Source organism: Mustela erminea, chromosome 16 (assembly GCF_009829155.1).
Source record: "Mustela erminea isolate mMusErm1 chromosome 16, mMusErm1.Pri, whole genome shotgun sequence".
NCBI lineage: Eukaryota > Metazoa > Chordata > Mammalia > Carnivora > Mustelidae > Mustela > Mustela erminea.
The window spans coordinates 76034015-76046373 of NC_045629.1; the positions used below are offsets into that span (position 1 = coordinate 76034015).

At 49.1% G+C, this 12359-nt stretch overlaps 1 protein-coding gene across 1 annotated transcript in view; it reads right to left on the bottom strand.

Annotated features, from left to right (window-relative positions):
- The window catches only part of KCNQ3 (potassium voltage-gated channel subfamily Q member 3), a 293037-nt gene extending 291416 nt beyond the window's left edge, over nt 1–1621 (bottom strand). Inside the window, exon 1 of the mRNA XM_032316480.1 lies at nt 754–1621. Within this exon, the coding sequence (XP_032172371.1) occupies nt 754–1145 (392 nt within the window). The 5' untranslated portion in view covers nt 1146–1621. The remainder of the gene's footprint in view (nt 1–753) is intronic.
- Between the last annotated feature and the right edge of the window lie 10738 nt (nt 1622–12359).

Consider the following 12359-nt stretch of genomic DNA (forward strand, 5'->3'; position numbering starts at 1 on the left):
ATGCCTCAGCCAAAATAACCCCCAGCCCTCCTTTCCTGGCACTGTTAAGCCTCAGCTTCTCTGTCTAGGCTGCAGCCTGAGAGATTCTCATTCTCTTATATTCTCTCTCCTACTCATTAACTCCCATAAAAATAACCCGAAGACACTCATTTTGACCAGTCCAAGCCCCCAACTAGAGCAACACCAGGTTCTATACCAGGATGGAGCCCTAAGGAGTAGCACAAGCAAGCGATTGATACCCGCGTTCATGCGCGCGCTCGTGCACACACACACACACACACACACCCCACTGTGGGCAGTGGACCACTCCCATCCCTAACTCTGGGATGCATCATCTAAACTCAGTAGCGATCCCAGGAGAAGGGACCCACCCCAAGCAGAAACACAGAGCGTATGGAAGGGATCCGCTTTATCCTGTTCATCCTCCACGTTAACTGGAAAAGAAAATTCATTCTTTTAAGCTTCGATACCAACATCCGGAGAAGGTGCCATAAATGCGCACCCGCGCGCACACAAACACGCCAATCTGATCTCCAAATTAGCTGGGGAACCACGCTTGGATCCTCTAAGCCGTGGTGCCCAACATCTAGAGAGTGGCTCACAGACACACGGACACACACGGAGGAGAAACACGGAGGATAGACTGTCCTCCTCAGCCGACGGGCGTCCCTGGGCTTTAAGGCCCCGCAGCCGTCCTGGCCGGAGCCCCCACCCCGAGCCCCAGCCCCCGCCGCCGAGCGGCTGGGTACTCACACGAGCGCGTGGTAGAGCAGCGCCCAGCCCCGCGGTCTCTCGAGGGCGTCGTAGATCAAAGTTTGGATGCGCCGGTACTTGGCGTTGTTCCTCTTGACAGGGCGGCTCAGGGGGGTCTTGGCCAGGAGCCCGATGCCCTGCGGGGTCCTCCGCAGACCCTCGTCGCGGCCGCCGCCCTCCAGCAGCAGGGTCCCGTCTTTGTCAGCTCCGGCCCCGAGCGCCAAGGTGACTTGCTCCACGTCGCCGGGCGCCAGCCCCACTTTCCGCTCCTCATCGCCGGCCGCCGCCGCGTCCCCTCCGGCGGGGTTAGCGGCCCCGCCGCCGCCGCCCCCGTCGCCGCCGCCGGCAGCCGCCCCCGCCGCCCCCGCCGCCCTGCGCGCCTTGAGCCCCATCTGCCTCGCCCCCGCCGGCCGCTTCGCCTTCTCCGCTGCTGCTCCTGGAAGAAGGGGCGCTCGGGGTGCGTGGATGAGGCGGCGGCGGCGGCTGCAAGCCCAGGAACTCCAATGCCATGATCCGCGCGCCGCTCCCCACCCACCCCCCCAAAAGCAAGCAAAGGAGGGCCCCCCGGGGGGCAGGGGAGGCCAGGCAGCGGGAAGGGGTCACATCCCGCACAGGTCAGCCGCGGGACCCCGAGGGGCGCGAGCCGCGGACTGCGGGGAGCGGGCGAGGGCGCGCGAGGCTGGCGCGGAGGCGCTAGGGCGCGCGGCGGCGGGAGCCTGGCACCGGCGCTCCGGGGCGGCGGCGGCGGCGGCACCCGGGCCGGCGAGCCCGAGACAGCATCGCAGTTTATTTACAAGCCCGGTGCCAACCGCCCGCCAGCCCGCCAGCCACACGCGCCGCCGCCGCCTCCGCCCTCCTCCGCACTCCCCCCGCCGCGCCCCTCCCCGCCCGCTCCAGCCTCAGCCCCGCAGCAAACGCCTTGAGCCAGCGCGCCGCGGGCCGAGCGCACGCCGCCGCCGCCCCCACTCCCTCGCCGGGGTGGGGCCCCATTGTCCCGCCCCGTCGCGGCAGGAGGCCTTCGCGGCGCCCCGCCTCCCCTCCCCCAGCCGCCCCCCACCTCGGAGCACCCGGCGGGCGGTCTGCGCTGAGGCCGCCGAGCCGGGCTACCCTTGTTCCCGTGGGCGTTAGGGCTTTCCCCGGACTGGGCGCGGGGGCAAAGAGGGGAAGGCGCGGAGGGACTGAGGCAGGGGGTTCCTCTGTCGACCTTCGGCGCTGGCCTGACTGCTGCAGCTTTCTGTTCTCTGGTCACCTCCCAACCCTGCTTTTTGGCTTTGGAAGTAAAATCCAAGTTGCTGGGTTGGCCAAGGCCAAGCGCGCCCTGAGCCCACAGATTCTGGGGGGGCTCCTTGTTCGGTTTCTGATTCATGGTGGACATTGCCGCCCTCACCCCCCTTGGCCCTTCGCCTTTGCCGGCTCTGGCAAGCAGAGGGTTGAAGAAATACAAAGAACTCGCGGAATTGGCTTGGCTTCTAACTTGGACTCTAGCAAGCCATTCCCTCTCTTGCCTGAGCCTGTTCATTCATTCAATTGCTAAACCCTAAGTGAGCTTCTTTTGAGAGGGGCAGTGTTCTCTGACCTGAGCATGGCAGATCCCTGCACTCCGAAAGCTTGCATTCTGGAAAGATAGAAGACAATAACGGAAAACAAACATATATAGTGTAATTGCCAAGACTGGTGGATGCTTTGAGGAAGCAAAACAGCGTGCTGTGATTGAAGCAGGGAATTTTTTTACATTGGCTGATCCTGGAAGGTCTCCTTGTGGAGGTGACATTTGGGGGTAAGACCTAAGTGATAAGCTGGGGCAACTATGGAACCGTCAGGAAGAGCATTCCAGGCAGCAGAAGAAGGAGCTCAAAGATGAACTGTGGCTTGAGTGCATTAAGTGCAGAGGAAGGGGAGTCCACAGTTAGGCAGGGACTAGATCACCTTAAATCAATGGCAGAGGTCGGTGAGGGTCCCCTGTACTTTGAACCTAACATCTCCTTCGCCCATGGCCACCACCATTACAGAGATCCTGCTGCCCCCTGGTACCTGGAGCCTCCCACACTTCCCACTCTCTCCAGGCTTGTCTTGGGCAGAGGGAGGGGTCATGGGCAAGGCCGAGTCAAGGATCCTTGGCTTATGGGAGCCCCCAGAAGGCCTGCAAAGGAATGCCAGGAGTTGGCCAAAGAGAGGGAGAGAGAGAAAGGGAGGCGACTGAAGGAGAGGGGAGGTGGGATGGGGGAGGGGAAAGGTACGGAGAGAAAGAAGGGAAAGGGCAAAAAGGGAGGGGAGAGAAGGAAGAGTGAGTGGGCATGAGGAGGAAGGAGGAGGGTCTGTATGAAATGGATGCCAGAGCGGAGAACCTCAGAAATCTCAACCAATGAGGGTCGTTTTGAGAAAGGAGTTAAACCATACCCTGCCTGAAATCATTGAACAGTGTTGTGTAGGCAAAGAAGAACTAACCACTCAATGCTACAGAAGAATTTGTCCAGAAGGTGACTCTAATATGGGACCTTCATATAGAATAAGAGCCTCAGCCTGACGGAGAAAGATTATTCCTCGGCCGGTGGGCTGCGGGATGCACTTTGTGAAGACTTTATCAACTGCCATCAGACCTGTGACTGCACCCACAGTAGGACCCCCCATTAATGCTTATGAAGAGAGTGGTGCTCAGCCATGAGTTAGTTGGAGGCTGGTAAGTAAGCAGTCAGTGCAAACTCTGGAAAGAAGAAAACGTGCAGAGAATTGGCTTAGGTGAGAGAAGCTCCACATGGAAGCTGCACAGCCCCCTCCCCCAATCACGCTCCTGAACATGTTTTCCCTCCCAGTGCACCAGCGTGAGTGGGTGAGCTTTTCACCGCGGTCCTGTCCCAGCCACCTAGGGAACAAGTCCATCCTTCACGTCTGAGCCCCTTTTCTAAAGTCGCCCTCAGTCCCTTCCTATTTGGTTAGTTAAGTTTATCACTGCCTAAAGTGATCCTCTCTGCATCTTGTTTACTACTATCTCACTAAGCAGGAGCAGGGACTCGAGGACTGCAGCCTAGAAGGGTGCCTGCTGTTTAGTAGGCTCTCAATACCTGTTCATGAATGAATGATGAATAAGTGAATTCAGAATGTAAAGCCACAGAACAATGCTTGGCTCACAGTGCAACACTGGCTGCATGTTTGTGTATGAGATTTCGGGTTTTGTCTTCTACCATTGGGAAAGTCTTTATTCTTAGAAAGTCTTAGTACTCATTGCAACTCAAGTAACATGGTGACAGAAAACATTTTGACAGAATTTAAAATAACAAGACTCACCAGATAAGCATCAAAGGAGATTAGTCGAGGACCCCATAGAAGACACCATTACGGTGCAATTAATCAAACGTTCAGATTTTCAGAATAACATTTGGGACCCTCCAGCATGTGAGGAGACTACTATTTTTTAAGTATATTTTTTAAAGATTTTATTTATTTATTTGACAGAGATCACAAGTAGGCAGAGAGGCAGGCAGAAAGAGAGGAGGAAGCAGGCTTCCCGCTGAGCAGAGAGTCCGATGCAGGGCTCGATCCCAGGACGCTGAGATCATGACCTGAGCCGAAGGCAGAGGCTTTAACCCACTGAGCCACCCAGGCACCCCAGGAGACGACTATTTTGATGAAAGCTGCAGATGGTCAATTATTAATGTTTTAAGATCAAGTGCAGGGGCTAAGTTTGTGCCTCCCACAAAATGTGAGGTAAAATCACTATCAAATTCATAACTTTGATCCAGTTAAATCCAATGATAGGGAAACTGCTATGTAGTTTGAAAATTGGTTTGCTTAATGGTTTTAAAATCCAATGCAGAGTGTTGTTCAGGTAGGAGGCTTGGAAACGTCATGAAAAACAGGATGCAGTCTTGGTGCCATTTGGGGGACTATGTAATCTCAACACTCCATAGCACAGATTCCAGCTAACTGAAGTCAAATGTCCTAGATTCCATTGAGAGGAATCTTCTTTGAGGCTTAAAATCCCCGAGAACCTCAGGTACCCAGTGGGGATTGGTACCATGACAGAGTTCAGTGACACAGTATCCATAAGGACCAGACTGGGGCCATGGTACAAACAACAAATTCCGCTGCTGATTTTCATCCAAGCTCTGCACAACCTCAGTGTGTGACCTTGAAAACCCAACCAACTCCTAGTCTTCAGATTTGCCACCTGATACCCCTCCCCTTGCCTTTGATTTGTTTCCCATTTCACTGGTCTTCATCTCACTGTACATTAGGACCGATGAACTCCTTCTCTCTTGCAGGTGGGGAGACTTCCTGGGAAGGAGTAAGGAAAGAGAAGCCAAGAGACCTTCTCTGAGCCTCAGTTCCTCCCTCTGTACATCCTGCTTCCCCAGGGGTGTAAGCCTCCTGTGACGAGACGCACAGAAACATGCTTGCGGAGAGATGATGCCCGAGTGACGATTTCTGTAATCAAAGGGGCGGGACAGAATCTCAGGTTCATGGGCACAAGTTAAAGGGGGCCCTACCCACTCTCTCACCCTGTTCCACACAACTCATTAAATGACTGTCTTGGACCATGTTTAAATTTGCTTTTAGTATTTGTTATACAAGAAGTGCCTCGTCGTTGGAGAGGAATTATGAAATACAAAGCAGCAAAAAGGCAGCAACAATAATTTGTCATCTGGGTACCCAGAAGCGCCCTCTGTTAATAGTCTGGTGGCAACTATTGCTGAAGCTGTTGCAGCATGCCTGACCTGCAAGCGGAGGAGACGGATGAGCAGCGTCCAGTATGGCACCTCCCCCAGTGCTTCAGCCAGCCACGTGGTGGCAGGTTGATGCCATTGGACCTTGAAGTCATGATTTGGGTGGGTGGGGATATGTCTCTGGCAGAAGAGATGCATTTTCTGGATACAAAGTTGCCTCCCCTGCCATCATGCTTCTGCCAACATCACCATCCGTGGACTTACGGATACTTCTCTGTCACAGGATTCCATGAAAATGCTTCTGACCAAATAACATAGCCTCAAAATGCTTGCTCTACACCTGGTTATAAATCTACCTCTGGGAGGAGCCAGTGAGACAGGTCTTCCCATTTTGCCAAGGCAAACCCCTGTTTGGGGTCTTGCAACAATTCAAGCCAAATGCACATAGATTTGGAAAGGAAGGGTCCCCTCTATGCATTCTTTATCCTTGAAAGCTTAACTACAGCAAATCCTCAGAAGTGCTGCGCTCCTTCCTTCCGCCATGCTTTTGCTTTGTTTTCCTTTTCCTGGACTTTACATCACTCTACTGTAGAACATAAGGAATCTTGATCCCTTGCAGGTGACATACCTTCATTCAGGAATGAATAAGAAGAAACAGGCAAAAGGACACCCTTGCACACATCACCCAAAGGATGAGGTCAGCCTAAGCTATGGAATTAAGACCCTGATTCAAATTCTAGTGCTGGCTCTGTGACTTTGAGTTTGGTGACCTTGGACAAGTTATTGGACTGTTTCCTTATTGATAAAGTGGAGTAATGTTTCCCAATCTCCCTACCTCTGACTTGGTCTGAACACCATTCAGGGATCCATGTTGAGGTAGAGCTTTGCAGTGTGTGATATACTGCACACATTTACTACATTACTCCTAGGAGTTTGGACATATGACTGTGGACAGCAGCTCAAGTCAGGCGTGATGGGAAATGAATGAGCTCAGAGCACAATGGCGCTCACCTTCACTCCGGATGGCAATAATTAAAGAACTTCTCTTAGATGGTTCTCAATTAGAAAAAGTGTTTCTTTTCCCTGCCTTGCATTTGCAATTCTTACGTTAACCTTTACATTTATTTTGGGTGTTTCTTGAACATCATTTTTTTTTCTTTTTCTTTTGACTAATTATACAGGTATCCCCAGCTTTTCAAAAGTGTATGTGATGCCAGCTCACTTTTACAAAGGACCTACACGAGGACCTGTTTTCACTAACAGAGAAATCTGAAGAGAATTTTGCCTTTACAAAATAAAGGAGAAAGGAAGGAAGGCAGGAAGGCAGGCAGACATTACCATTCAATGTTTGCTTAGCAGAGAACCATGATAGAGGCAGTAAGCAGCCTGCGTGGTAAGAGTGGCGCCCCCCTGATCCTTCCCTGGGAACTACACTCAGCATCCTGATACCAAAGCGCCAGAGCTTTGAACTATGTCTATAAACATCTGTGCTTTATCTCCATTTATTTTGGGCATCCATTAGCCAAATGTGTCCTAAGGTATCAGAAAAGACTAAGAGAGTTTTTTTCCCACGGTCTGGAAATGCTAAAAAAAAAAAAAATTCTGTATAAATTAATTGCTTCTTTGTTTTATATAGTTTTGGCTTACCAAAGGTTTCATAGGAACAATCTACTTTCAGATAGTGGGGGACACCTGTATTGCAGGGTAAAATATTCAGTTCACCCATTATTGAATTCATTCATTCATCTTTCGAGCAAGCATTTACTGACTGCCTGTTTCATGAGTTGCTCTGTCTGTGGGAAACAGGAGGAGGAATAAAAGAAAATTGAATAATTACTTCCATATTTAGTTGAAAAGATGAGATAAACAAAGCAAATTAATTTACTCATTTCTGTATCATCATTGTATTTCAAGGACCTGACTCGTGATAGATGTTCATTCATCATCATTACTTAGATTTACTGAGTGCTTACTGTGTGCCTGGCACTGAGCTAAGTGTTCTATATAGATGATCTCATTTAATCCTAGCAACAAAGTTATGAACTAGGCGTTACAGTTATTGTTCTCTGTATTAACCATGATGAAATGATGCTTAGAAAGCCTAAGTACCCTGCTCAAGGTCACATGGCTAAGAAATAATGGCCATAGGACTCAAGCCCGGGTTATTTGGAGTCTGTGCTTTTAGGCAGTGAGTTGTGTAACTTTCGGAGAATGCTTGCCGGGTGGGAGGCTCAGCACACACAAAGGTTGGGAGTCAAGACAAAGCATGAGGCTTCCAGGGCAAGATATTTGGAGGCACCCATGAATGCAGCGGGGGCCACGTGACGCAGGCTTGCCTAGGTGCCAGGCTTATGAACTTAGGGACCATGAGGTGCTTTAAGCATACAGTGATGTGTCCCAGGTGGTTTCAGAAAGGGCTTTTCGTGACTCAGTAGGGGGCAGACTGAGAGTGGGAGAAACAAGTTCAATGAGAAGAGCTACAAGACCTTGCCCAGCTGAGATGTTGAGTCTGGAAGGAAAGTGGTGAGGCATCCTGGAGACAAGGGAGGATGATGGCCAGAGGTATTGAGGAAAGATAGCCCTCAAGAATTGGTACCTGGGGGGGGAAAAAAAAAAAGGCAGGGCTGGGTCAGAGGTCACTTGGCATGTTAGTGGTAGAAACAAATTCACCCAATGCCCCGGCCTCCCTGCGTTCTGACCGTGGGTTCCCGAGGCTGAGCATCCATCCTGTGGCTACAGTAATTGGCTCCCTGGGCAGTCTGTTCTTTTCTTTCTACCAAATTAAGCTCTTTCTCTCTGGGTCTTGATTGTTAAAACACCCTGTTTGCCCATGCCATTTACATATTCCAATTACCCACTGCCATTTCCCTGCTAATGAGCCCATGTACCTGCTTTCAAGAGCGTCTGGCCCGGAGCCTGCTTGTGCGGGAAGGCTGGATGCTGTGGGCAAAGACACTATTCACGGTGTCTTCAGACAAGGAGTGCCAGGGCCATTTTCTCACCTCCTTCCAGTCCTGATGGACTAGACCTTTTTGCCTCATTACCCACCCCCACAGACATTGCGATGCTCCGTTTACCTTAGTGACAAGAAGAAAAGCTCCATGCCAACTGGAGAAGTGCTCGGTGTTCTTACTGCATTCATCAAAGGCCCATTGTACCCTTAGCCAATCACATGCACAGAGCCTATTAGTCCAAGGTCTTCCTAATTTCCATCACTGAATTCTTTGCAGAAGGGAAGCTGGTGCCTGGGTGCTAAGTAACTGGGCAGAGGATTATGGGTAGCTGCACAATGATGCCGAATAGGGAAAGCCTATTTTCAGAGAGCCTGCTTTGGGCAAGAATCCTGTCTCTGAAAAATGTTAAGTGTTTGACCCTGGACAGGTTAAATAACCAGTCTCAGCCTCACCCGTAAAATAGGAATGACAACTACCTTGAAGGGAGATTTCAGGAGTAAAAAAGATAACATTTGTAAACCTTTGGCACTTGGAGGTACCTGCTACGTGCTAACTGATATATTGTGAATACTTACCTGTTAATTATCATCAGATTAGAAGAAAAGTTTCAGGTGTCAAGTCCAATGTTGTTCCACCTTTGGTGACTGCCAGTTTATATCCCAGCCCATCCCACATAATATGACAAGACATATAACTAAAATTACGTTCTCCTGACATGGTGATACCTTCCGATATGTGCTGTTGCATCTTTTATAAGATACTGATTTCAACCTGTATTAGTTTGCTAGCACTGCTTCACTAAACCCCACAGACAGGGTGGCTTAAAGAGCCGAAACTCATTTTCTCACAATCCTGGAAGTTAGAAATCCAAGACCAAGCTGTTGGCAGGGCTGGTTTCCCCTGAGGCCATGCTCCTTGGCCTCTCACTGTGTCTTCACATGTTTTTTCCCTTTGTGTGCATACCCTGTCATCTGTGAGTCCAAATCTCCTTTTCAGGGACACTAGTAAGATTGGACTAGGGCCGTCTGAACAGCTTCGTTTCCATCGACTCACCTGTTGAAAGGTCCTGTCTCCAAATACAGTCACATCTGGAAGGACTAGAGGTTAGAGAGTACACATATAAATTTGGGGAGTAGGGGAGACCAATTTGGCCCATAACATGAACCCACCACAAAGACTTCACAATCCACTAAGGATCCTGAACCGAACCTATAAAATGTTCATCTGTTTCAATCACTAGCCACATTCTCTGGTCTCTGCTGGAATACGGTTGGCCAACTGTCTTCCAAGGGATTACCGTGCTACCGCTATACCAACCACTTACTGAGCGCATGCCCTGTGGCAGGGCCCTGTACTGAGCACCTTTCCTTCCCTGCCTAATTCAGTTGTCACAACCACCCAATGAAGTAGGTTCAACACAAATGTACCTTTAAGAACATATGTGGATTGGGGTGCCTGGGTAGTGCATTGGGTTAAGTGTCTGACTCTTGGTTTCAGCTCAGACTGAGATCTCAGGATCCTGAGACTGAGCCCTATGTCAGACTTCGCACACAGCGTGGAGTCTACTTGAGTGTCTCTCCCCCTCTTCCCCTCCGGTTCATGCTCTCTCTCTCTCTCTCCCTCCCTCAAATAAAAAAGTCCTTAAAAAAAAAAAAAAAAAAAGGTGTGTGGATTGCCCAAATGTGGATGTATGGATATCTGTGGAATGTATGTAAATCAAAGGATGGTAACTGAGCAAAGACTCAAACCCAGATTTTTCTCGAAAGCCCAGAAGGTGCTATCCCCATTACTGGGAAGTTCTTCATGGCAAGATGAAATTTTCCTCAGGGAATGGGAAAATATCATAAGATGCTACAATTCTGGTGTTTCAGGGGAGGGCAGTGACAGCCCAGGGCTATGTGTTGCAGGATCTATGTTTTGGTCCCAGCACTGGCCCACCATGGCCATTGGCCTTGGAGAAGCCGTGTCAGTTCTTAGACTCAATTTCTCCTTCAGGAAAATGGAGATGTTACTAATATTTTCCTCACATGGTTGTGGTGAGGTTCAAAGCTAACTCTAGAGACCCAAAGGATGTAATGTCACATTACAGGTAGATTTGAGGACCACATTATTATTTTTTTTTAAGATTTTATTTATATTTGTTTGGGGGCAGAGCAGAGGGAGAGGGAGAGAAAATCCTGAGCAGACTCCATTCTGAGCACAGAATTTGACACATGACTTGATCTCATGACTCTGATCTCATGATCAGAGTCAAATCAAGAGTTGGTTGCAACCAACTGAGCCACCTGAGTTTCTCTGGGGGCCACACTATTACTACTATCTTAACCATTGTTAATCTCTTTGAACCTGATTTCCCAGTTTTACTACCTCTGCCTGATATATTAAACCTTATAGTCATAATGATAACTTCCTCAGAAGCTTACAGAAAGAAGAGCTCACTTAATACATGTACAACACTACGTTATTTAGAATTCCATTGTTTTGACTTTTCTTTTGATGCTACAAATTGATGAAGAAAAACTGCAAAGACTATATCAGCCTTATTCCTCCAAGGAAGCACCCTGTAAATTTTATCAAACGACCTCACACAGGCTTCATAAGTGGAAGTTCCAGCCAGGATTTGCAAACCCTTGTGTTTTGGGAGAGCAGGCCAGTGACCCAAAAGCCGTTTCTGGAGAGTGTAGTGCACAGAACCTGCCACCAGAGGGGGCAATTCATAAATGGTAGCAGCAAGTACGCTTGAGGCCATGGTGGCCATAAAGAGGAGGAAAAATGGAATTAGGAGGAGGAGACCTCGGGCCACAAACTGTTCCCCATCTCCTAGGCTTCACTGAGGCCACACTTGGACACAGCCCTACTCCAGGAGGAAATTCCGAGCTCTGTGAATCTGTCATTCCCGCCCTTGTGTCAAACTTTCTCCTTGGGTGATACCCCAAACGGATGTCCTTCTTCATTTTTGGTTGTTGACCATAAGGTGTCTTTTCTGTGAAATAAACAGGAATAAACACCGTGTCAAAATAATTCATTAATCATTATATGACATCTATCATGTGTGTGCCATATTAGAGCTGTTATCTTCTTTTAACTTAAACTATTTCTCAGAATTCTTTGACCAAAATCATACCATGACCATAAGTATTACGTCATTTTACTTTACTTACAAAAGATGCTATTTTACCGCTCCGCAGTATCCCCCCTGCCGCCCCGCCCAGGCATGGTTCTGCAAACCTAAAGGGCTATACGATGCCCTATTTAAGAAATGTGTTCTTCAACAGACTTTCAGTGCTAGCACTCATTTGACACCACAAGTGAGCATAAAATATCTCCATGAGAGTCCCACCACCACTGACAGATTATGTCATGAAACCAAGCATCAGCATGAGCTCATTTCCAGACTTAACCTTTTGTTGGCCAGAATAGTTTTCTTTCACTTCTGGAAAAGGGGGCAAGTGGTCACAACTGATCTCTACACTTAAAACACTCCTAGTCCTGTGTGTTTGCATAGTGCCTCTCTGTCCACATTTTTTTCTTTCAGATCTTAGCACAAATTGATATGGATGGAAAATTAGGTGAATGATCACTGCTCAACAAATATTTATCCGCCACATCCTTGGGAGCACGACATTTCCCACTAATGTTGGGCTTGTTCCTATGACTTGCTTTGGCTGATGGAATATGGGCAGAAGTGAAAACACACCATTTACCAGGTGAGGCCTTAAGAGATATAGCACTTTTGAGCTTGCTTCTCTGGAAGTCCCGGCCTCCACTCTGAGCACAGCTTGCTCCAGAAATCTGCTGCCCCCTTCAGTCTGGGCTCCAGAATGACAGAGGTGGAGCAGAGCCATCCCACAGCCTCCAGACCCGTGACGGATGAATAAAAGCTTATTACTGAAAGCTATTGGAATTTCTGTGGTTTTCTATATTGGGAAAATTAGAAATCAGCAAAAGAGATTACTTGGAGTCATTTTGGTGGAGTGCTGAAAGCCCCCTG